This window comes from Buteo buteo, chromosome 18, assembly GCF_964188355.1.
Source record: "Buteo buteo chromosome 18, bButBut1.hap1.1, whole genome shotgun sequence".
NCBI classification, from domain to species: domain Eukaryota; kingdom Metazoa; phylum Chordata; class Aves; order Accipitriformes; family Accipitridae; genus Buteo; species Buteo buteo.
This window is the reverse complement of record NC_134188.1, coordinates 25,871,911-25,896,691: the sequence shown is the minus strand read 5'-3', so window position 1 is coordinate 25,896,691 and position 24,781 is coordinate 25,871,911. Positions and strand designations below refer to the sequence as shown.

General features: G+C 49.5%; 1 protein-coding gene across 5 annotated transcripts in view; it reads right to left on the bottom strand.

Moving 5' to 3' along the window:
- The window catches only part of GAB2 (GRB2 associated binding protein 2), a 107,930-nt gene that overhangs the window by 31,068 nt on the left and 52,081 nt on the right, over positions 1–24,781 (bottom strand). For 2 of the 5 annotated variants that reach the window (XM_075050179.1, XM_075050178.1), the window contains exon 2: positions 11,619–11,919. In XM_075050179.1, the coding sequence (XP_074906280.1) occupies positions 11,619–11,919 (301 nt within the window). Of the gene's footprint in view, positions 1–1,391; positions 1,456–1,704; positions 1,729–4,527; positions 5,244–11,618; positions 11,920–24,781 lie in introns of those variants that run through there. The other 3 variants (XM_075050181.1, XM_075050182.1, XM_075050180.1) reach the window with 3 other exon arrangements.

Sequence of the window (24,781 nt, the reverse complement as noted above, 5' to 3'; positions counted from 1 at the left end):
TTCCATCTCCAAATGCTTTGGAGACAGATGAGAACTTCACAGGGATCACTCATGCAGCAATGCACCCACAGGGAAAACTGATTTGTGCCTCACTTCATCATTTATAAACATTATTAAAGCAAATATTTTAACTTATCTAATACAACTAAGGGCATTCTTGCACTCATGGCAGTATTAATTCTTTAAGCCACTTTATCTGTAAAACAAACCACTCTGTGTCATATAGGTCCGTGAATACAGCGTTGGTCTTCCCTTCAAATAGCACCAGGAGACACCAGACAGTAGCATGTGTTCTCATTAATGAGATATGTCAGTGAATTTTTTTACTGCAAGAAGCACTGTTTGTCCAGGGCTAGGAAATCATGGACTTATCTGCATAAAAACATTAGTGGCAGGCAGAGGATAGGGTGGTCCTTCCAGCAACATGCCAAAGAAATTAAAAGCATTAGCATTTCTTCTTAAAGGTAGCAGAAATGGTGGCAGTGAGTTTCTGGAGCATCACAGAAAAGCCAGCAGGATCTCAGACCCCCAGAAGGAGTTATGTTGATGCCAAAGAACAGATATAATGGTATTTAAAACCTGTAATAAAGCTGTAAAAGTTAGAATGAACTTCAAGTGAAAATCACAAACCTATCCCTTTTTTAGACTCATGGAATGAAGTTTGGGGATGAGAAAAAGCCATGGGTGTCAAGAGACTGGGTTTGAGATACTTAAAAAAAACCCAAAATGTAAAGACTGAAGAGACACCACAGTGCTCTCCAGGAAAGACAAAGTCTTCTGCTCTATCAGGAATTTTTTTCAGACAACTCTCAAGAGAGGAAGGCAACATTTTCACCTGGGAGATCATGTTTTGACCAGGTTTTGACCCTAACACTAATCATCAAAGCAACCATCAACTAGCAAAAAGACTCATCACAGAATTTATGGATTACAAGTGGGTATTTGAAAGACTTCATCATGACTCATTTGAGAGCAATGTGAACTGTTACAGCAAGCCAGCAAAAATAATTACCATCATAAAGGCTTTATATCAAGGTTGAGCCTGTACAAAGTATATGCAAGCTTCAGGGAATGGTTTATACAGATAGCAATGTCAAACAAGGTGGTGCTTGGCAGGGCAGGTGATCTGCCGTGAGATAAAGGTGAGGTTGGAGCCTCGGGCAGTGCAATAGCCATTTACTACACTTTTACACGTGATGAAGTATTTGCAAGTGCCCGAGTGTGCAGAAGCCTGCCCAACACTTCAAAAAGAGGATTCGTTGTCAGTTATGAAAAAAAAAAAATAGCAAATGCAATCAGTCACTCAACTCCAGCTTACTTCAAAAGCAATGGCATACGCGAATAGGGGCAGTTTATGTATTTGGCAGGAAAATGATGGAAGGCAATCGTACCAAAAATTGGCAAGGAGAAGCTGTGTTGGCCAGGATGGGATTTGGTCATGTGGAGCTGAAAGAACACATGATGAAATTTTTGAGGTGAAATGTTATTTTCCATCCTAATAAACAGAAATAAAGGGTGGCAATCAATCAAAGGTGCAAACGAGTCAGACACATTCTTCAGCATGTGACAATGACCCAGTAAGTATGAAAAGAAGCTGAATCCCCAGGAAGGGCTGACATGTGCCAGAGCTTCGTCACCCACTGGAGTACAATGAGGGACATCACACGGAGCAAAAAGGATAAGAAAACATGAGTCTGGACTTACCCAGAGCCAAGGGGTATCAGACAATACGCTGTGATACGGACTCAGATGAGGCAATGTCTCATCTCTTGCTCTGCCCTCCCACCTTCCTGGTGATGCAGGCAGGGAACTACTCCAGTTTCACCTGCTGGGATTGCCGAGGTGTCTCAGCTCCTCGCCATACTCCGAAGCCTGATATGGCCCTGCAGTGTAAGCTCATGAAAAACACAGAATCACAGAATATTTGGGTTGGAAAGGACCTCTGGAGACGGTCTAGTCCAACCCTGTGCTCAAAGCAGGGGCAGCTACACCAGCTCAGAACTGTGTCCAGTTGGGTTTTGAGTCTCTCCAAGGATAGAGACTCAAGCTGGGGTGTTGTTTCATGCTTAACTGTAAGTATTTGCCTCATCCTCTGTGGCTTAAAGCGATCATAAGCATGGACCAACAATTAAGCTGTTCCTTGAATGCCCAGTGGAAACTGTAACCCCCTCCTCGGTCTGACTCCCAGAGAGAAGAAGCAGGCTGAGAGCAAGGGGGGAACAGGACAGATAACGACATCTCATTTTCCTGCACAGTCTCATTTTTCATCAAGTTTTTCAGGAGCTGTGGCCAAGTGTCCCTTTTAAGACCATTCTTAGCTTGGAGGGAGCAGGTACCATCACCGAGCTGCCTCTGGCAGCAAATGGCTACAGGCAGAAGAAAAGATGCACCAACATGTCTATGCTGTGCCCTGATGATGAATCCCTTTGAGTAGAGGCTGCCTTTATGCTCAGAGCTTGCGCAGCACCTGTGTGCACCAGCAGAAAACTGGTTTCTTGGCTACATCTACACCGTGAGGGATCCTGAAGGATGTTCTCAGCCTTCCCAGAGGAAGCCAGTATGTGGCCAGGGCATACACGTGGACACGGGCATCCCTGGATCAGGTGTAACCTCACAGTCCAAGTAATAAATTGCCAACACTACAGCTCTGACATTGTACCACCCTAAATAATGCAGAAGTATGTTTGAGAAGCAGGCAGTAATTATAACTGAAGCATAGAAACCATCTAGGGAAGAAGTGTTATCTTTACAGATAAAATCAGTAATAAATGCTACTGCATTCATAAATAAAAATCAGTCTGGAAACAAACCCTGAGTGGTGTCATGGAAAGTTCACAGCAATCGACAGCTTCACGGCTCCTTCCTGCTCCATGTGCCTTCACTCAAAGGCTTTAAAGGCTTTAGAAAGCTTTCCCTTTACTCAGGCTCCATTTTAATTGGAAATATAGAGCAATACAAACCAGTAAACAAACAGGCATTGGGGTCTGGGAAATGAGAGTCTAAATCTGTCCTGGCTTTTATCAGGTTTTATAAAGCAGCGCTCAGAGCGTATAAGCCATGGCCCCTATCAAAGGTTGGGAGGGAACAATGTGAAATATATGGAGGGAAGAAAAGTAGAAATATGTTGGCTTGGGGGGGAAAAAGAATCACGCTGTGAAAAACTGCCTGAAATTATCCACCATGAAGGTCACTGCGATTTTCTCCTTTGTCTTCCAACTTGCTCACACACACACACGTTTTGGAGTCCTGTGTCCATCGCATTTCCCAGCCTGGCCCCTACGTGCTGGGTATTGCCCGCAGATCTGCATCATGTCCCGACACCTGAGCAACTTTGCAGACATGGGATACAGCTCCATGAACCCCAGCATGGCACGGCTGGGGCACATGGGCTAAACCAGTCCCAGGACCCCTCTGGGAAATATAAATGCAGACGAATCTGACTGCAAGTTTCCTCCCAGCTGGCCGACACCCAAAATGCCTCTCTCCCTCCCTCCCTCGATTTTGCTCAGACAGTGCTGCTTTGCCGGTCGCTTTGCTCCAAGCCCATCAGCTGTTTTTGTTTCCAAAGGCTTTGCGTGGTTTTGCTTTTTGATGCGATGCTGATACTGTCTGCCACACTCATTTTTCCACGGTCAGTAAGTCATCCTAAAAATTCCTCAGCTCCCATTAAACTAATGGGGCTGACCTGACACGCACAGGGCTCGTAGCGATAAAAGCCAATTATAAAACAAAGAATTATTTTAAATGGGTTTCTGATTCTGGGTACCTGGCCCAGGAGACAGGCTCAGGCAGGGCTGAGAGGTATGAATGCAGCTGGCCAATCTCTGCTGGGAAACCTGGGCTGGAAAGGCTGGGCAATGCTTTTTGCTTAAAAAACCCCCCCAAACCTCTTGAACTTCACATTTCTTCCTTCCCTCCCAGCTCAAATCCCAGCTCTAGCTCAGCAAACCCAGTGGGACTTTGGCCAGGAAAGTGCAGGATTTTCCCCAAGGCCCTAGCTCCATATTTATCTTCAGAAGAGGCTGCTCGGATACCCTTGTGCTGGGCGCCTGCTGCGAAACAGTCATGAAGAACTGGAGTATTTGGCTGTTGGTCTTTTTTAAAAGCTGAGCATAAATTTTCTTTTTTACTGGTTGATGGTTTTATTATTTGCGGCGAGATTAAGAGCATTCTTTGCCTATAAACCTGGTGCTCCCACAAACGGCCGCATCCTCTGCCAGTTCCCATCAACGCTGGGTATGGTCAAAGGGGACTCAACTAACATGTATCTCCCAGATGTCTCACTGGGATGGCAGAGTTACGGGTTTGCAAACACAAGGCTGACATATCTTCAGGATTTTTCCAGTCCCACCTCTCCAAAATGTCCACAGCCACAATAAAACATCTAAATAATAACATCCTAAAAATTCCTACACTTCCAAATCCCAAACTCTGAAGAAAATGCTGATCCAGCATTGCAAACCTCAGCTATTCAATTGCATCAGAGCCCCTGAAGCCAGAAGCTTGGCTTTCTAATCATGTAGGTACCTTAAGAACTTTTCTCTTGCTTTCTGGTTTCTGCATCCTTGCTTCAGTCCTTTTCTTGGCACCCAGATGGTCTAGAAATCTGCTCTCGGTGTTAAGGACAGTGACCATCACAGCAGTGCAGTCCTGACTCTGGTCCTGCAATGCTGCTGGTAATACAACATGATGAAGAGCTGAGTACAGCAAGAAGAATAAGGTATGGAAGAATAGTTGGGGTTGATCCTCATCTGGTGTAAATGAAATGAGGACAAATGACACCGTTTGAAGATCCAAATATCTCAAAGGTCTTGACAGCAATCCTGAGATGGGTGGGATTCATCTCAGTAGAGTTTTAGGAGTCTACAAAGTGGTTGTGTCCACCTGAGCTCATCAGTCCTGGTTCCCTGGAGAGCTGATGGAAAGAAATAGGCACTTCCCGGGTGCAAATGATTCACCTCATTTTAGACATCTTTTTCCATCTTCTCCCCAAAAGTGGACAGGTTATAACCACCAGCACGTCTCACTCTCAACGACATTGGTTGCCTCTCCAAAATGCCAGGGGAATCACAGCAAGGAGACCCTGACCTGTTGGTAGAGGTCAGCAATGATCTCTCCTTGATTCTGTCTTCTAGGAAGCAAATTCCAGGTCATTAGTAGCTCTCTGCTCTTCAGCAGACTCATTAACACCTGAACTAGCTCATCTCCAAAGGGAAAGAGGGGAAAAAGAGGGGGGAAAAAAGCAGCAGGCACTTAACTGCTCTCAAGCTGCTCCTTTGTGCCAAGACCACTCCATCTCCGGTATTGTTTACACTGAGATAAAAGCTGAACAGTGTCAGATCTTAAAATAACTTGCTGTTTGTGGAGCAGGAAAAACAGGGTCAGGGAAGTTTGGAACAAATTTAAAGAGGCAGGATGACTAAAGGATGAACTGGGACTCAAGCAAGGAGGCATTCGAATGCACCTGAAGTTCAACCATGAGCCTGTTGCAAAGTGAGTTGGGGTCACCAGGTCTCCCCCATCCATTCCAGAGAGCCTGGGTCAAGCCTGGGGCTGAGACATGACATCTGCATTTGTCTTCGCAGAGCAAATCTGTGGCCGTGGCTGTTTCTTTTGTTAGGAAAACTCAAAACATGGTAGAGAAGGATGGGTGGGACTGATCCAAATGCCCTTGAGATGTGCAACCAGTGGATCTAGATGTGACATATGGTCTTTTAAAAGAAGAAGCTCCATGATGCTGAGTGCAGAAAGTATTGATGGGACCACTGAGGAAAAGGCTACATCTGTATGTATGGTAGGATGTTGGGTGAGAGGAGAGGGCTCAAGGCTCACGAACTCCACATTGCTGTCCCAGTGCAGGCCACTTCCAAGTCCCAGGTTGGTCAGGGGACATCAGATCTTTGGGTAGGTGAATGAGACGTGGGAAGGTGGGATACATGAGAGAACCCAACCAGATCTGCCCCACCTACCCCATGGGTTAAGCTCAACTCAACTGTAGTTATAGAATCATAGAATGGTTTGGGTTGGAAGGGACCACAAAGATCATCTAGTTCCAACCCATGGGCAGGGACACCTTCCACTAGACTCATCGCTTGCTCATTGCCATTTCTCGCTCATCACTTGTCATAGAGTGTCACACTGTCTGCTGGGGGACAGATTGGCCTCCAAGTGAGCTGATATCCAAATACAACCAATACCACAGCTTAAAGATGAAGTCAAGACCAATCGACTTGCATCAACAGAAGCTGAAGAGTCAAGTCCTGGCCCAGCTTGAGGGCACAAGGCTCCACAAGGGGCTGCCTGCTCGGCTGCCCTTAGGTGGCAGTGCTGCCTGTAGACACCGAAAAAAAGCGCATCAGGGCCTGGGTGCTTTCAGGGACACAAGGACACCCCCACTTCTCCCTCCTTGCCCCCATTTCTCAGCCCCCAGCGTGGCACTGGGCTTGTAACTCCTCCAGGGTGCAAGCAGGGAAGGAAGGAGGCATGTGCTGGGCACAATAGCAAGGAAGGACCTGGTCTTGTGGTGGTCATTAGTGTTCCCCCTCCGCCTGGCCATGGAAGAGGCAGCAGCAGCAGGAATGTGGGGGCTGCCCCAGGGCCATCGCCTTGTGTGAGCTCCCCAGTGCCCCACTCCTGTGTGCAGGGATGGCGAACACCGATGATTTGGGGGAGGTGGGTGGTATATGACGTGCAAACGTATGTGTTTACTCTAGTCTTGCTACCTGCAGCCTCTTCACTGAGTTTTTGGGCAGCTCCTGTCCTCCCAACAAGTCTTCAGGGGTATCTTTGTGATGGTTTTTTTCCAGCCCACCTCGAGCTCCCTTTGCTCGGCAAACACTCATGCAAACCTGGCTGTAAGGAACTGATGGGGTGGGGGGCATTGTTGGCCTGATGCTGGGACCAACAGGTTTTTGGGGGAGAAGCAAGGAGGGAGCAAAAGCAGCCATATGGGCTCATAGCACAGACTTGCAGGCAGCCTGTGTGAGCAGGCAGCAGGTTGGGGAGCAACCAGCCAGTGACCTGTATGGGACTCCCAGCCAAAGCAAGTCAAGTGGGTACTAAACCAATAAATTTGCTGTCATGAGCTGGAAGGGGGCAACCGGTGGAGGGTCTGGGGCAGCATCAAGCCAAAGAGACCCTCAGTAGAGACCATGTACGTGGGGCATAGGAGCTCTCATCAATGTAAGTGGAAAGTGACTGGTGTCCAAAGGCTGATGTGGTAAACGCTGCTGGAGTGAGCGTGGCTGAGTTGAAGGAGGACGGACAGACACTCAGCTCTCCATTAAACATTGATGCTTGGCCCTGACTTGCGTTCAGTGAGACAGTAAAAGCCTTGGGATTGCTGGAGATCGATCCCAGCCGTGACGCAAAATGCCAGCGCTGAGCCTTGGAGATGGAGCAAGGAGTGAGCCAGAGCCTGGGACTGCCCTGGCGCAGCCCCCTGGCAGAAAGCAGAGAAATAAATAAAAGAAATAAAGTCCCAGATGAAAAAAAAAAAGAAGATGACATGCCTGGGCTGGGTGGGGGAGGCCACTGCTGCCAGACACAACCCATCGGGGCAGGAGCCCAGCACCATCCTTTTCCCACGCCCCGTCCACCCTCTCCGAGCTCAGAACAAGGACATTTACTCACCCAGCAACTACTCCCTTCCCCGCTTCATAGCTGGATTAAACCTCTAGCACAGGGGCATTAATGCCCTGCATAAATAAACTCTTAAACTCCCCCCAGGTGTTTGCTCCGCACTCACAAATCTGAGTCCCTGAGAAAGCCCCTGCCCCACGGAGGAGGTGGAAGAGGAGCTCCACGGAGGTGCTGGGGGTGGCACAGTAAATTGGGATAGAGTTAATAAAGGTATCGGCCCCTCCAAAATAACTAACCTGTGCATAGGACCCCTGCAAGGACATGCTCACTGCAAGCACACACATTGGTTCACTAGAAATTAAATTATACGCTGCCGTAGCTGCACCTCTGTCATATTGGGAATGGGACAAGGCGGTGTTTGGGCTGAAGCATCAGCTCCAGAAAGGGTTAATGGCACACAAGATATGTTTAGTGGGATTTGGTATTTTTTTTAACTCCAACAAACAAAGCATATGAGAAAATCCAGTTCACAGCTGAGCCCTGGCTGCCTGCCCACTAGGGCAGGGAAAATGCAGATGGTTTGAAATACCCACGCGCCTGCGTTTCTCCCGCAGCCTGTGGCTCAGTGTTCCCGGCAGGTCTCCCCGCATCGTATTTGAGTCAGCCGAGGTAGCAGCAGTGCAAATTGCAGCGTAAAAGCAGCGCTGAGCCAGGAGCAAATCTACTTTCCTTGAGCACCATCGCCTTCCTTGGACCCGCAGAGGAGCCAGGATCCTGCAAGGCTCCCCTTGTTCAAAAATAGCAATTAGCTCTCAAAGTAAATAGGTGTAAACAGAAACAAAAAGCTTTGCCACAGTCTGGGTAAACACCTTAGAGTCAATTTAATTTCCCTTCTCCCAGCAGATGTAATCACACCGCTCTGCAATTATTTTCAGGTTGGGGTGGGGAACGAAGCCACCACGGCGTCTTTGCGGAGCGGCTGCTCCTCGGCGGTGCCGGGGCAGCCAGCGGTACCTGCCGCTTCACTGACATTTAGGTCCCTGAGGCTGAAACAAGCTTCCTTTCGATGAACCAGATGTGTAATGCAGCTGGCGATCAGCTAAACCAGCAGCTAACCGCAGCATGACATTAAAACGCCTAAACTCCATCCTATTTCTTAATCCTTAGAGTCCCCCAGTCTAGACCGGACATGAAGGACTAATGTGAAAACCAAGCGACAGAAAATTTACACTCTTCCATCGAGCTGTAAACAGAATGAAGAATCAAAGGGTATAAATTCATTTGGATTTTTAATTTTTTTTGCCTGTTGGGAGCATGGGCAGCACCTAAGCATGGTCCCAAGCTGGTGCAGGGGGTTTGCAGACAGTTTGCATCGTCACGTGCAGCTGCTTTCGGGTTGCCCATTTACTCACTAAATCGTGCTAAAAAGCAACTGAAAACCTGTCTTTTCCCTACCATCATGGGGAGCTGCTGAAATAGGCTTTTACCCAAACTGCCCCCAAAGCTAATGAGTTTTTCCTCCACCACCGGTGGGTTAAAAGCAAACTCGTGACCAGTGGCTGGGGCTCAGCTGATGTGGGGTATCCCTTCAAGAAGGAGGTAATTCAGCATGTGATGGCAGCTGTAGTAATCACCTTTGCGAGTGATGGAGCGTTTCCCTGGCCGGGATGTGAATATAACCCAGCCGAAACAGCCCAGCTTTGGGGCTGGACCCAGCAAGGCTTTCAGGTCAGTATAAAGCAGTCACGCACCCAGGAACGAGTACAACCAGAAAAATGTGCACAGTGGCTTCCCCGGCAGTTTCTGATCTCGTTCCGTCACACTGCCTGTCTGCTGGGAGAGGGAGGTTTAGTTAATTAATTGCTACAATTAGCATGGAGCTATTCCTGCCCATGATGGTTACCTTTTCCTCCCCTTTTTGGTGCATCCAATTACTGACTCATTCATTCTCCAAGGCAGAGGCTACAAGGCACAGAGAGGCTTGAGGATGAGGGGGTGAAGATCTAAGAAAGAAATGCCAGATGTCTCAAGCTCTGTTTCTACCCAGGAACTCTTTTAATCTCATGCTCTAAACTCCTCATACTCTCCCATCCATCAACCCATGGCTTCAAGGAGGTGATGAACAGGGAGCACAGCAGTTACAAATATTGCTACGACTGTTTTATTTCTCCCTCCAGCTGACACATCATGAAGGATGGGCTTATGTACTCCAAGATGGACAAGATTCCCAATAGCCATCATGCTGCAATGATCCCTCAACCTCTCTGCCCAGCCTCGGGCCGTGGGTCCTTCAAACAAACATCATCTACTTTGGGAAATTGATGATTTATTTGCCATTACTTAGCAGGGACGGTGAAGGAAAGGTGAGTGTGGGGTCACTGCTTCAGTAAGCACCAAAGTGAAGAACCAGCCCTGAATAATTCATGCTCCCTCTTTTCTGCAGCATCTGGACACATCTGCTGCATTCGCCGTTGCAGGCTTTTTCTCAGCTGACTCAGAAAACCATGCTTTGGCAGCTGGGTACTGTTTCAAGTGGGTACTTTCCCTACACCATTAACGAGCTGTGATTTTGTTACAAATAGGGATTTTTGTTCCTCTTTTGCTGATGTCACTCCATGATCCTGCAGGGAATAGGGCTCGGATCTCTGCAGCCTGACGAGCCCTATGTGCCCTTTGGGACAGATGTACTTGCAAGCGGCAGATTGTTTTTCCTTTTGCTGCCCAGATTTATATTTCACTGAAGTCCAGTATCGATCCCACTGCTGCTGGGCTGAAAGCTCATTTTACTAAATGGGAAGAAAAACAGTTCCCCCAGCTGAACGTACGCGAAATGGAAAATTCTCCAACAAAACAGCTCTTAAAAAAGGGGCCTGAACAATTTCACTGAACCTCGAGGACTGCGCTGCTGACATCGGAACGGGATGTAATTTATTTAGCCTGACCTTTCCCTGAAAGACCGCGCTGGCAGTGTTATCAAGGATCCTTTCTACCACTTGTACACCCATTGCCAAGGTGACGTCCCGTTTCATGCGTCAGTTGGTGGAGAACGCATCCGCGCTGCTGTGATGCTTTGTTTGCTGTCCTGCCTGACAAGCTCTTGGCAGGGTTTCAGCTCCCACGGATGGCAGCTGCTCTGCGACGGAGCAAAACAGATTCAAGCTGGACGTTATTATGGGGAGTTTCATCTAGACCGAGCACAGGACTGGAGTCCCCTGGATGAGACTGGACCACGGACGAGATAAAGCAAAGATGCCCAGAAGTGCTACCAGATGTAATGGGACCGGCGGGTGACAGCAGAGCTGCACCCCATGCTCATCCCCCCCATCCCATCTCACTCAGATTTATGTGAGCCCTCATGGTGCCGGGGAAGAGGAGGCAGCTCCCCGGTGCTCACTGCAGAGGCTTGCCACAGTGCAACTGAGTTTGCATGGTGGAGCACGACCGGTGGAACAGGTCCCACTGCTGCACAAAACCACCCGGTGTTTTCCTCTCCCCTCCCAGCATTTTCCCAGTGGGTCCCAGGAGGAGACGGGGATGCAGGTGGGGAAGACGTGTCTGTTCTTCACATGAGAGCCTGCCAGCAGTGGGGACAACCACAGCAGTGAGGGACATGGTCCCAGTAAATCTTCTCCCCTACTCCACCAAGGGATTGAGACCTCTGAATGAGGGGGATTTTCACTGCTGGTTCCCATGACTCTCAGTGGGACTTTGGTGATGGATGAGGACAAAGGCTGCAGCTAAAAAAGTCCCCAGTCCACACCAGCTTCTTGTAAGAGACTCAAAGGTCTACAGTTACAGGGGGGGTAAAAATGAATTAGGTGGCTCACAGGGGCAAAGCCTGCCCTGCTTCAAGATGTCAAAGGTAGGAAAGCCTCATGGAGGTTTCCTACGTGTCCATCCATTCCCCACTCCAGCACTCCCAGCCTTGTGGTGGGCTGCACCCCCCTCCCACAGGTCTGATCTGAAAGAGGAGCCGGACCCCGTTGGGAGGACAGGACAGGAGATGCTCTTGGCCACGGACACAGCTCTCACGGTACCTGTGTTCTCCTCAGACTGGTTGAAGCCACAGATCTGGCAGATGCTGCGAACCCACTTGTTCATGTCGTCCTCGGTCTCAGCCACCAGGTAGAAGGTCCTGTCACTGGTCTTGATGTCGAAGATGTAGCTGTCTTGCAGCTCCTTCTTGTTGAAGGTCAGGCCTGCGTCCACTTGCTCGCAGAAATTGAGGTTGATCACACGCAAAGGTTTCTTGGAGTGGTCATTTTTGTAGTACTCCAGGACGTCGGGGTCGCCACTCATCCGACCGCTGCGCAGGATGAACCAGCGTTTCTTCCATGCCTGAAACCAAGAAGAGAGGAAGCATGAACCCCATCAGTCAAGTTGTGGGGGCCAAGAAACCACTGCCAGGCACAGGGTGACACAGATGGACATGACACCTTTCTGCCCTGGGATGCTCTAGAATGCTGTTCAGGACATCCCTGCAAGAAGTGCACAGACTCAGCTCAGTTCAATACTCAAATCCCACTGGTTATCCAAGAGAATTAAATACTGAAATATCATTGTAGCTTAAGATGCAGAAGTGCCAGTCTTGAGGCTTAGAGCAACTTTGCTCCTACCCTACGGCCCAGCTGCACTCCCAGGACCCAAATACCCTTCGCTCTTTAATGCGAGATAATCTGTGGGGCGGCATTACCGGCAATTGCGGTGCTGAAATGCCTTCCAGCAGCTCGGAGGAGCTCAGGTGCTTCGGACACAGCGCCCTGGGTATCGTGCCCTTCAGAGAAACCACGGAAAGCATCACAGCGTGTGTCTGCAGATACCGACCGCGCCAATCCCAACTCTGTTTAAATGCCAGGATAGAAAGGCTAATAAAACCAACGGGGAACTGGTTTGGTTTTTTTAAATATCAGGAATAATGCCAGGGAGACCCATGGAGAATCCAAGCTTCATTTGTTTTTCAGCATCTTCTGCTACCCGGTACGTAGGAAACTCCTTCGCAAAGGAAAAGGTTATCATTGATTCTTCCGAGTACTGCCAACGGCGGCCCCCAGCCAAACCACCCGGGGGACGGACACAGGGGTTTACGGTGTTTGAAGCAAACTGGCAAAATAAATGTCAGCCGTCAGCCCTGGCACTGGGAGCTGCGGCCTCTCTGCTTTCCCCATGCCAAATGCAGCTGGGAGCCCACAGGAGGGGGAATAGCCACAGCGATAATGCGCTCAGTGCTATGACTTGTATCACGGAGAGAATCGTGCAGGTGTATCTCCCCATCCCATGGGCTGGAGGGGTTATTTTTGGGGGTGGGCTCTGCAAGAGCATACTGACACCTTCGGGAGGGATGCACAGGGTGAGGGACCACCTTGAGCTGCTCCCCACCGCAGAGCTATGCTGCCTTGCACAGAGCTCGGCTCCCACGGCGTATGGAAGAGAAGGACTACATCTAAGCGTAGTCCTTAAAACAGCTGAGTTTGTTCAGGCTCCCTTTGAAGGCAGCGAAGGTTTGAGAGGTGAACAAACAACGTGGGCTGGGTACAGCCCAGGCGGATGAGCGGGGGGATGTGGGGTATTGCCAGCGCTCCTGCATTATCTGATGCAGACCTCAGTTTGCGCCAAAGGACACCAAGGGAGGGGATGTGATTCCCACTATACTGCCCTGGCCATGGATGTTTGCTTGTTTCATGAGTTTTACCTTAATTATTTCTTAAAAATATCACCAGTTTTGGGGTTCACGTGATTATGAGAGGTTGGGTCACGAGGAAGCACATGATGTCCCTGAGAAGGAAGAACCAGCAGCCACAAACACCTTTAGTAACCCAAGAGAGCCCATGGGACCTCCATGATGCTCCCTGGGAGGTGGCCACAGCTTTGTGTGTTGGTGATGGGACCTGCTAGATCTCAGCCACCCAATTGCACCAGGATCCCGCAGTTTTGGAGAATTTGGTGGCTGACATAAGGATAAGAAACCCCTGTGATATTTTCTCTGAATTGTCTAATTTGCAGTGTACTTCTCAAAGGCTTAAAAATAGCTTTTGTTGGTGTGTTTGAGATTTGTAACCAAATTAGTTTTGCACTAATTCTCAAACTGGCTCCAGATGCCAGGAAAGCAACTTCAGTGCAATCTTCCAAATGCAGCGGAGCAGCAAATTACTTAGCAAGAGGACATGCAAGGCTGGCAGATTTTGGGTTCATCCAGGAGACGCTCACCCACTTCTCATCAAAATGGCTGCTTTTAGATGTAAAAAAAATTGCACAGGGCAGAGCTGCGTCCATCAGGGAGGGAAAAAAACAATTTCACCAGGCAGCAGCAATAATTTTCTAGCCCATCTCCTCAAAATGGATCACCCAAAATCAGTGGGAAACAAACTCATGAACATTTTTTCTAGCTCTAGGTGAAAAATGTCCTGTTAGCTTCTTCCTATTAACACTGAGCCATTTCTTTGCAGCCACTTGTCAGGACTAAGACATGGGCACACATCAGCAAGGGGGCCTGAACGAAGATCACGTTGTGCAACCACACAAACCACCACCTGAATGAAGACATATCCAACACCAGTTCTTGCTACTTGGCTCATTGCTTTCCAACTGTTCAGAGTCAAGCCTTGCAGCATCCCTTCATGGCTGAGAAGTTACATTAAAAAAACCACAAAGTACAGAAGCTAGACTCCAGAATTTAGAGCTTTCATGGAAAAAATAGGAGGAAATGCTGCAAGCAAGGCCAACGATGCTACCACAGCTTCCCTTTTTATTGCCAATGCGAGAGCCACAGCTTCTCTAGTTGTCTTTGGTCTGTCTGGTAGCAATGGAAAGCCCCACACAGTCAATATTTGGCAGAGAAAACAGTATAACACATGCAGTCGGGTGGTATTGGGTAAGTCCCAACATAAGCTGGTTGCAAAAGAACTGCTCTTGCCAGGACAAAATTTCTTGGGAAGCTTCAGAAACTGGAGTATCACTGCAGGGTGGGACCCTTGGACAGGGTAACAGCCCCACCAACCTGGGATGATCACCTTGCCCACCTCTGCCTGGTGCCCTCCTGGTGATAAAGAGTCACCAGTGTTCTAAAACAACTTTTGACCCAGAAAAACAGCTCACGGCAGCAGCGTCTGGACTTGCCTGTCCTGGACAGGCAGCTGCAGGCAGCACAGCTGGATGCGTCTCCCACTGCACATCCCCGCAGCAGGACCAGCCGCTCCTGCCTCCTAAGATCAGCTTCTGAGCCAGAGGAATAATCATTGACCACTAGAAGAGAATGGAAGGAAATAAATAGCCAGGCACCTTCTTATTTTTGTGGAGATTTTCCCCATTTCTTTGAATTTTTGAGCACTGAGTTCAGCAGGTGTATTTTAGTTTTTCCCCATGGTTTTGCTATGTCTCCATTAAGAAGAGGGCTCAGCCTGTGTTTGCCAGGCTGGGGCTGTTCTTGGAGCATCTTGTGGCACTAATGGAGCTTGCTTCAACATATAGCAATATGTGCCTAAGTATACACAGCCTGCAGCATGTGGCCCACCCTCCTGGGACACCTATTTCCCCATTCAAAGCTATCGATATCATCCAAATAGTCCATGTTTAGGTTTCCCTAGAATATCACCTTCCTGCAAGAGGGTGACTTAAGGGTCTACTGACCACCAGCTGCGACAGCAGTAGGATGCATAGGATCCATATGTGCATGGCAATCGCAGCCCATGCCAAACCAGAGGAGGATGCAACTCCACGTGAACCTACCCATTCTGTTTCCAAGACCACCTTTTCCCACCGCGTGGCTGTGATGGCCAACATGCATCTCCTCCTCCACCTGAATTTTCTTTCTCTCCTTATTTCTATTTTTTGCCAGCTCCTTCGAAGCCCCTGTTTCTGTCAGCCCGCTCCTGCCAAAACACTGTGCCTCACCGACACGTGGTGTGAGCCAAGGGCTGTGTTTGTTTAACAGCTTTACAACGTAGAGAGGCCAACAGCTTAACAGCCATAAAATGGTGCCTTTGCGGCACAAATTTCCAGCTGTGTGGTCCTTTGCCTGCATCAGATTGCTTCACAGTTAAATTACAGCTGCTAAAGGCCCTTAATATCATTGAGAAATATTTTGATGCTTGGCAAGCACTTCTTCTAAAGACTTGTTTGTTAAAAAAATGCCCATCATGCTGCCAGTGCGACGTAAATCCTCCCTGGGTGCCGAGAACCACGACTGCTGCTTGATTGCTTTCCACCTCAACGGTGCCGTGGCAAGTTAAATTTTACAAAACTGACCCCTTTCCAGCTGGATGCTACCTGGAATTGGTTGTTTATGGGTTGGGGAGTTGGGTTGGCAGAGAGAAGGCAGCGCTGCTGGGTTCGTTGGCTGAGTGCGCTTAGCAGGGATGCTCTGGGGGGCTCAAGAAGGGTTTGGGACCCTTCCTGTCCCTTCTGCTGGGTGAGGAACCAGGAGAGCCCAACCAGAGAGGTGGCTGCTCTTGAGCAACCTAGATAGCGTCACGGGAGATCTTCTGACCACACCATGAGTGAGGTCCCTCGTGTTCCCTGTGGCTGTCCTGATGGTGCAATGTTGTGACAGAGCTGGTGGCATCAGTGCAGAGGGCTCAGACTGGCCCTTGTCAGAGAATCTGGAGACTCCAAGTGCATAATAACCCAAGTGCCATTAAGGACATGTCATAGAGGACATTGGGACAGCATCTCACCCTCTGCTCCCCTGTTTTCTGCCAAGTGATTGCAGAGACCCACCCTATATATTGTTTCACAAAAAAAAGAGGTGAGGAAAATAATAATTTCTATGTTAGCAAAGCCAGGTATCCATCCTCAGGGAGCTTGCTAACTGCCACAAGCCTAAGAAGGAATCAAACAGTAAATATAGTGACAATACAGAGAGATGGCTCTTGGTGGGGCCTACAGGAGTAGCCCTCCCAGTATTATCTTAGCTCAGAAGTGAGGAGTTGGAAACAGTCAGAGGCTGTTAGCTTTTATTTGAAAGGAATGTTCTTTCAGTTAGGATAAACTTCTGACCCAGTCCTCTGAAATCTTAAATATTAATATTTTCACCACCACACCCTTATAGCATATATTGGGATAGGAGAAGAGAAGAGAAGAGAAGAGAAGAGAAGAGAAGAGAAGAGAAGAGAAGAGAAGAGAAAATATATATTTCCAAGGAAATCTCTCTGCCCTACTCCTTCTCCCCCCACGGCCACCTTTGTCCTTGCGAGCGCAGCACATCACCAGTGTGAAATAAACCTTCCAAAATCTGATCTGACACAAATCACAGGATCTAATCCGAGCTGGCAGGCAGGATGAGCGACTTAGCCATGACATCAGGCAAATTTCTCACACCGGGATGAAGCCAGGGACTGAGCGATTTGAGCAGGAAACCCCACAGCGGGGCAAGCAGGCTCTTGTGTCCCGGAGTTGCCCAGAACCAGAGAAACCCTGGGTGCAGGACGGCTCCTGCCATTGCCCCCATGGCCACCAGTTGCCAGCAGGGTTGTCACCATGCCCACGGAAAGCCCCGAGCCTGTCTCAGCCCCACGTGCCCCCAGTTTTCACTCTGCAGTGCAGAGTGGTCTTGCACCCCACCAAGCACGTTCGCCCTCCGGCTCCTGGCGCATCTGGTGTGACAGAGAGGAGCTCACGCTCCAGGAGCACGTGAGAAGGACCATGACACCTGGAAAGGTCTCACCTTTCTTCCCAGTGACCGTGTCCCCTCGCTGTCCCCTCCCAGCTACCACCACTTTAGCCATCCTGACAAGATCATCCCTGGGAAAGGGGGATAGAGATGATGGGGGTATCCTGAGACCACGTTTCGGGTGGCTTGGCTCACTCAGCGGTGTTATTGTTTTTTGCCACGCGCAACAACGACACCGACTGTAGCTGTCGGACCGTGTTACCCCACGGCAGGGCTGACCCTGCCCTGGCCACCCCATTCCCACAGCTCTGCACAGGACACACGGTCCCCTACTGCGGCCGGTGCCACCAGCGACAGGGAGTGAAGCCCCATACAGGAGGATTATAGAATAACCTATTGGTGACCTGTATAATAATGTTGTCTTCCTCTGTGTCCCTGGGGGCTTTTTATCTCATCTGATGGACAGGAGGATGCTGGTTTTATTATTCATGCAAGAACGCCTCTCCCCTCCCTGTGTTAGCGCTAACTCAAAGGAAATGCAGCTTGGAAGAAGATTTGCAAGCAGCGAGGAAGCCCCCTGTGTCTGCTCAGGTAACGGTTCTGCTGGCTGATTGCCCCCACACAGCCCCGATGTCCCCAAGCAAACAGGAGCTCCCTGAACCCCCTCCTGCCTTTCCAGACCCCCCCCCATGGCTCTCCAAGCACCTTTTCCTTGCCCGCTGCCTGCTCTCAGCACCTTTCAACACGATGCTGGGAACAGACAGGTCCCAACCCCGCTCCTCTCACCCTTCAAAGGGATGGAGACTGATCCCCGCTAATCATGCGTCTGCCACGGCCGAGTTCACAGCAAGTTCGTTAGCAGCATCGCTTTGGGGGAGGCTTGATTGGCAGCGTTAATAACGCCGCACTGCAGCGGTGAGACCCTGGAGGGCACGGGAAACCTTGCTGGGGTACAAGGCAGCTCTTCCTTGGCTCGCTGGGGGATCAAGGGAAATAATGGTGATGCAAAAAAACCCCAACCCAGTATGTATCTCAGGCTGTCAAACTGACCTTCCGTCTTGGGATTTTTTTTTTTCCACTGCCAGAGGTGTAATTAGGCTTCAGAGCACACGCTGAATCGGTACGTGCGAAACCCATCCAAGGGCGGCACGGCCGGTGCGAGCCTTCCCACACCGAGCATCACTCACAGCTGGCTGAGATGGGATTTGAAGGAGGTGAGGCTCAAACACAGACTAAAACCTATTTGCAAGATCATTTAAAAACCCATGAGTTTCAAAAACAGCTCCTGCTATTGGAGATGTTTGCTACCAGGGAAGGGAGGGGTTGGGATGGATCAGAGCTAATGGCATGCTGGTGTGAGCTGGAGGACCCATTCCCCTCTGCGAACGTGACAGGCGACAAAGCAGTGACACAATGTGGAAAACATTTCTCTCCATATTTATTTTACGGGAGTTCTCCGGTTGGAAAGATTTCAGTAGCTCAGTGCTGCATGGTCAATCTTAGGAAAATAAAGATCTCTCCGGGACGTGAGGGTGCTGACTGCATTTCTGCTGGGATGCTGGAGCGCATGATTAAGGATGGGATGGAAAAACAAAATACCAAGTAGCGAGGTTGTACTTACACCACCAGACATGCTGCGACTGTCTGAGAAAGAAGGACGCAAGGGAAACACTGGGGTGGGCCAGGGAGTGCTCCTACCTGGAGGGTATAGAGAGGCTGGAGCCAAACTCTCCTGGGAGATGCATGGGGACAGCATGAGACTCAATGGGAAATCCCCATTAGATGTCTGGAAAAGGCTTTACAATGAGTGGTAGGACAAAAAAACCCAGATGGGGTGACGTCCATCCTTGGAGATATTCAAAACCTGCCTGTATAAGACCAGGAGCAATGTGATTTGCCTCCAGAGTTGGCCCTAACTTCAAGCTGGCCCCGCTTTGAGCAGGAGGCTGGTCCGGAGATCTCCAAAGGTCCCTTCTGACCTCAGTTATCTTTGCATCTGAATTACTTTTCTGTAATTAGATTCAGCTCCCAGCGAGGAGTGTTGAACTTGTCGTACAGAGACCTGATGAGACTGCTCAAACCCCAATCCCCAACGTGGGACTGGTGCAGCCACCCGTCACGCACCCGTCCTCAGCATTTAGCACGAGAAAGGGCAGCACTGGCATTTTTTAACTCTCCTGGAGTAAAGCAACCTTTTCTGTGTAATTCTTTCTGCTGAAAGCTGCAAGGCTCCTTTGCAAGAGGGAAGATGCTGGGAAAGCACGAGGTTCGAAGGAGTGAGCTGGAGCCCAGCTCCTGCGCCGGGGCTGGCCACGAATTATCCACGTGCAGGGCCTCCACCGCGTCCCTGCCGCCGTGCCATGGATTTTGTTATCTGGAAGTATTTCCTGCCATTCAGCCCTGTTCTGTATTCCACTCTGTTATTCCTAGCCGAAATCTCTCCCCCCCACCCCGCTGTGGCACACCCTTTGTGGGGGGACCGGCGCGGCACCCAAAGGAGGCGCAGGCAGACGGGTGTCCCTGCGGCTCCCCGTGGATCTGCAGGACACCTGGCAAAGGGATGAGCTGACACCACCGTCATCTCTGCCCCAAGCCCCCATCGGTCGGTCCAAGAAAAACAGCACGGCAAAAGGGACCATGTCCTACAAAAGCAACGCTGCAGGCAATACCCCCGGGGCCCCGAAGGGATTGCAGCGAGTCTCCAGCCAACTGTTTAGTCTGGGTCTGATCCAGAAGCCAGGGCCACTAAAGGGATTTTTCATCCTCGGCCTCGAGGTATTTTTTTTTCGGCAATGCTGGTCCCAAGGATGATTCCCGGCCCCTGCATCCGCCCTGGCCACATCCTGACTCGACGTTGGAGCAAGCCGTGGGGTGACGGCACTGCCGTATCGCCTCGCTGGGCACAAGCATGCAGCTCTGCCACACGACTGAAAAACTGAGCACGAAGCTGCATCGTCCTCGTCCCTCACCGACACTGTTGCTGCTGCAGCACCGTGGAGGGCTGGCTTGGACCTCGCTGCCTCTTTGAAGGTTGACATGGACAAGGGGCTGCGACAACCAAACAGGATGCCCCAGCAGCTTATTAAGTGATATTATATTTATCATATATATTACGATACTATTGTTATATATATTTTACGTGATGCATGTTGGGACTGGTGCTTTTCAAGCCACCACCACTGACTACACTCAACCCAACGGAGGTGAGCAGGAGCCCACCAACCTGCGGGGGTGAGTCAGCCCACGCCACGCGAGCACGCCAACAGCGAGAACGGAGTTTACTTTGCTTTTTCAACTTTGGGTTTCTGGAAGAAAAAGCAAACTGCTCAGAGATTTTTTTTTCCCTCCTGAGACTTTGGTATCAGGCTCTGATAAGCGCTTTCCTGGCCATTACACAAGCAGGGCTGGACATGGGAACGCGGCATGAACAAATGACTCCTAGCACAGCATTTTGATAACTGAGTTTTTCTAGCTTTCTGGCCTCTGCAAGAGCAAAATAAATCCCACAGCACTGTCAGCGATTTTCCTTCCCTCGCCTCTAGCTTTGGGCTACCCCAAGTTGCTACCCCTATGGTAGCTGCCCCCAAAAATCCCTGCAGCATGCTGACAGGGGCCATGGATCCTGCCCCAGACTTTTTCAGCGAACATACGCCAGTCTCTGCCCGTACGAAACTCATTGCAGGGATGCTTTGCCCCATGAGCGCCCAATGATGGGCTTCACGTGAAAAAAACACATCACTGCCCATCTCCCCTCTGCCTTCTCCTCGAGGCTGTGGCTGCTTTCCCACCCCGTGTCACCTCTCACCAGCTCTCTGCGACATCCAGGAAGGTGCTCAGGAGAGGACACGGTTTGCTTCCACCAGGCTTGGGCTTGGCTGTGAGATATTTTCTAGGCAAGACATAGCATTTTGGGTTTTTTTTTGTCCCACATCCATGAGCATCCATGAGCCCCAGGGGGAGAATGGGGAAGGGGCTGCTATAAGAAACAGGTTTCCCAGCCAGTGAACCCTTTCCAAACCCTGAATGCTGCTTCTGTTTCAAAGAAAAGCTGATTTAAAACAATCCTTTTGAACCAAGAAAAGAATCTGAAAAAGCCAATTTGAGGTTTACTTTCAATAATTTGGAGTTAGACACCCGTGACAGCTCTAGGAATCAATCCCATAATTGAACTGCTCTGCCCTCAATCTCGCAGGTGAAGGCAGATGGAAATACAGGTGGACACAGAGATGGACAACAGCAATGAGAGGTGTGTCAGGATGCTTCCCCTTCCCTTGGCATGCCGCTTCCTTCGCTTAAAGGCTGTGGAAAAAGGGTCTTACAAGGTGACACTGAACCTCTTCTGGAGCTTAACAGGCTCTATGCACAGCAAAAACCACAATCCCCTGTTTGGTTTGAGATGATGAGCTGGAGGTATCGTGGGGTTGAAGATAACAGTAAAGTGTCAGGAAGTTTCTCCCATCATCTAAAGGACTGGTCTCCTGGTTTCTCTGGTTTGTAGTAGCATATTTGGGATAGGCTTGCCTTTCCAGGGATGATTTCCGATTTTAGAAAAACCCCAAAGCTTTTTAATTTTGAGCCACTTTAGTGAGCTGTCCCATTGTCTCAGTGTATAACCGTCTCCAGCTGGACTAGCCTCTGCAAGAGTGAGATGATGTGAAAAAACTGCACTTCTTGAGCATTGTGATGTTCAACTCCTTTTTTTGAGAGAAAGACAGTTATACCACTGGGACAGCATTTGAGAGAGGAGCGAGGGGTGTTGTGCTCCCAATTGCTAAAACTTCCACCCAACATACAAGAACCGGCACAGGGTCCAGTTGTACAAGGTTTTGCAGAGCTTAGGTTTGCTTTGGTAAAATGCACTCTCTCAAATCTCTCTTTTTTTACCTTCCCCAACACATTCACACAAACCTTCTGGAAAATAACACCAGATCCCTGGGAATACGATGGGAATTGGCCACCCTCATGCCTCTACAAAATTTGGACCTTCATCTTTCCCTGCTGTAGCTTTTTTGTCAAGGAAACATTACCAACACAAGACATTATCCAAAATCTGGGCTGCTTTGTGCCAGATGCTGTGAGAAACATCATTAGCTCAGAGATGCCAGACAGGAACAGAAAAGGCAGATGAGGAGTGAAAGAAGAGAGCTAATCCAGCCAGGGCTACTCAAATCTGCAGTGGTATTGAGGTCCTTATCTTGTTTTCTGGCTCCCAAGCCAATAAATCACTCCCTTGACCCCTTGGCTACAATCACGCTGCCTCTATGGTCTTTTCCTTGAGGAAAAGACATTTTCCTTTTTATGTCTAGTTTATGTCTAGCTGTGCTCAACTTGCACGTGCCTGCATGAGCTGTTTGCTCACAGCAATAATCATCTTTGACACAAAAAAATGTGCTCACCTCCAGGTGTTGGTTCAGGTATTTAAGTGGCTTTGGCACACCCAGACCAATTCCCTTTTGAGGAAATGAAGCCATTTATCCCTGTCCAAATGTGCTCTTAGCCTAGTTGGGATGCATATATAGGGCTACTATGGGGCTGGAACACCAGGATGCCCTCCAGTTGGTATCAGACCCAGAAGACACCTTCTGCCCCCAAAATACAGGGAGGCAGGAGGAGGTTCAACACCTTCAAGCTACTGATCTGCTCTTGTGGAGTCAAGGTGCTCCCTTTTGACCATGACAAATGGTAGACTTTGTGTCCCCATATAGATTACCTTCAATTAAACCCAAGTTTTTTGTGAACAGGTTAAGATTATTCAAATTTGAGCGAAGCTGCTGCAGCCTAAGCCAAACCCGGGCCTTTTGCAAAGGCAATGGTGACACCAGTGGATTCTTGGGACTTGGCACAGACCATACATTTCAGTAGGGGCTTTACAAGACAGCTGGGCACTTTTTGGGAGGAACTCTGGGGTGGATGAGAGAAGGAAATGGGAACACTTTTAGTCCAAAGAGGGAGCAAATATCTCATGAGTGGGCCAGGGCAACCATACCCAAAGATCAATGCGTACCCGACTCAGGGGCTCGGTGCTCCTCCTGTAGCCACCCCAGAGGCAAAACAACACAAACACCTAAGTGCACACCAGAAGCGTGAGAGGGTATTTTAGATAAAGGGGGAAGAGAAGCAGCCCTGTTGCATCTGTAAACTATGGAAAAATGGAGGAATTGGCCTGATTTGGCTCACATTGAACTCACAGTCTCCTGGACAACCCTTTGCATCTCATGGCCAGCATCACAGTTGCTGGCACAAAGGGGGCAACAAGGATGATCAAAGGTCTGGAATGGCTTCTCTGCAAGGAATGATTAACAGGACTCCTCCGTCTGGAAAACAGTTGGGATAGGAGAGATGCTGAGGAAACCATCAACAGCAGGGAGAAGGTTGTGGAGATGACCTACTCACTCTCACCTAATACAAGAATGACAGGGCGTCCCAGGAAGGTAACAGGAACCCGGCTCAGGGCACACAAAAGGAGACTTTCCTTTGGGTGACACAGAAATGATCTGTGGGACTGCTCGCTGAAGGATGTTCTGGAGGCTTCGAGTTTAGCTAGCCCCAAGAGGAGACTGAACAAAATCCCCCAAAGATTACCGAGTCCCATCATGTGTAGCAATGGAAGTCTGCATTGAAAACTGTTGACAACAGGGAAAACATTAGGAGAAGGAGGGAGTTTTCCCTAGGTGTCTGCTTACTGACCACTGTGCAACATTCAACACTAGATGGACTTGGGTTTGACCCTCTACCGATGTTCAGATCTTCTAGGCTTGGAGGGAGCAAGAGACGCAGCATTGTCCACACCGACCCTGGTGGCAGAGCCCAACCATCATGGCTTCACATGCTGCCCTGGCTTTTCTCTGGGAAACGTGGGTGTGGGCGGTATTTTGGCAAGACAGAAAGGCAGTAAGCTGTGAAGCCAAACACATTAAATGTGGGCAAAAGTGAGAAATGGAGTCGAAAGCCCCATATGAGAAAGACAGCTCCATGGAGACCAGCACCAATGGCACTCACTTACCCGTGGGCTGGTTTCTCATGGCATAGTTTATTTTGGGACCTGGGGTTCATTCCTGCAGCTTAAAAGAGCACCCTAATGAGTGGATTCCCTGGTGCTTCATAATGTGTAAGCTCATGCAAAAAGCCTTTCCTTAGTTAAAAGAGGATATCTCTCCTCTTCCAGCTCACCCTTTTAGATGAAACTCATAGAGACCTAATTATCTCATCCTGCTGTCAGGCCCCTCTGAAACCTGCTGAGGGATTTACCGGTTTCCAGGAGACACTCACAGAAGGCACAAGCACATCCAGACGCTCCCCGAGGCTCTCCATTAGCTGTGCCGAGCTCGCAGCCCTGACCACCGCTCTCCTGGCAGGCACAACGCTCAATGGGCTGGCGAGCAGTGGAGGATAACTCGGGGTGGACGTGGGGACAACCCCAGATCTGCACGGCACAAGGGTCTGAGTCCCACTTGTTGCGCAGCTGGGTGGAGGGTGGCCAGCTAAAATACGCAGATTTCTGGTTTCGAGCCTGCCACAATGAGGTACATCTCTCCAGATGTCCCCAGTTGCCGAAACAGATGCCAGTGACGGCAGCTGGTTGGAGTCTGTGTTGAG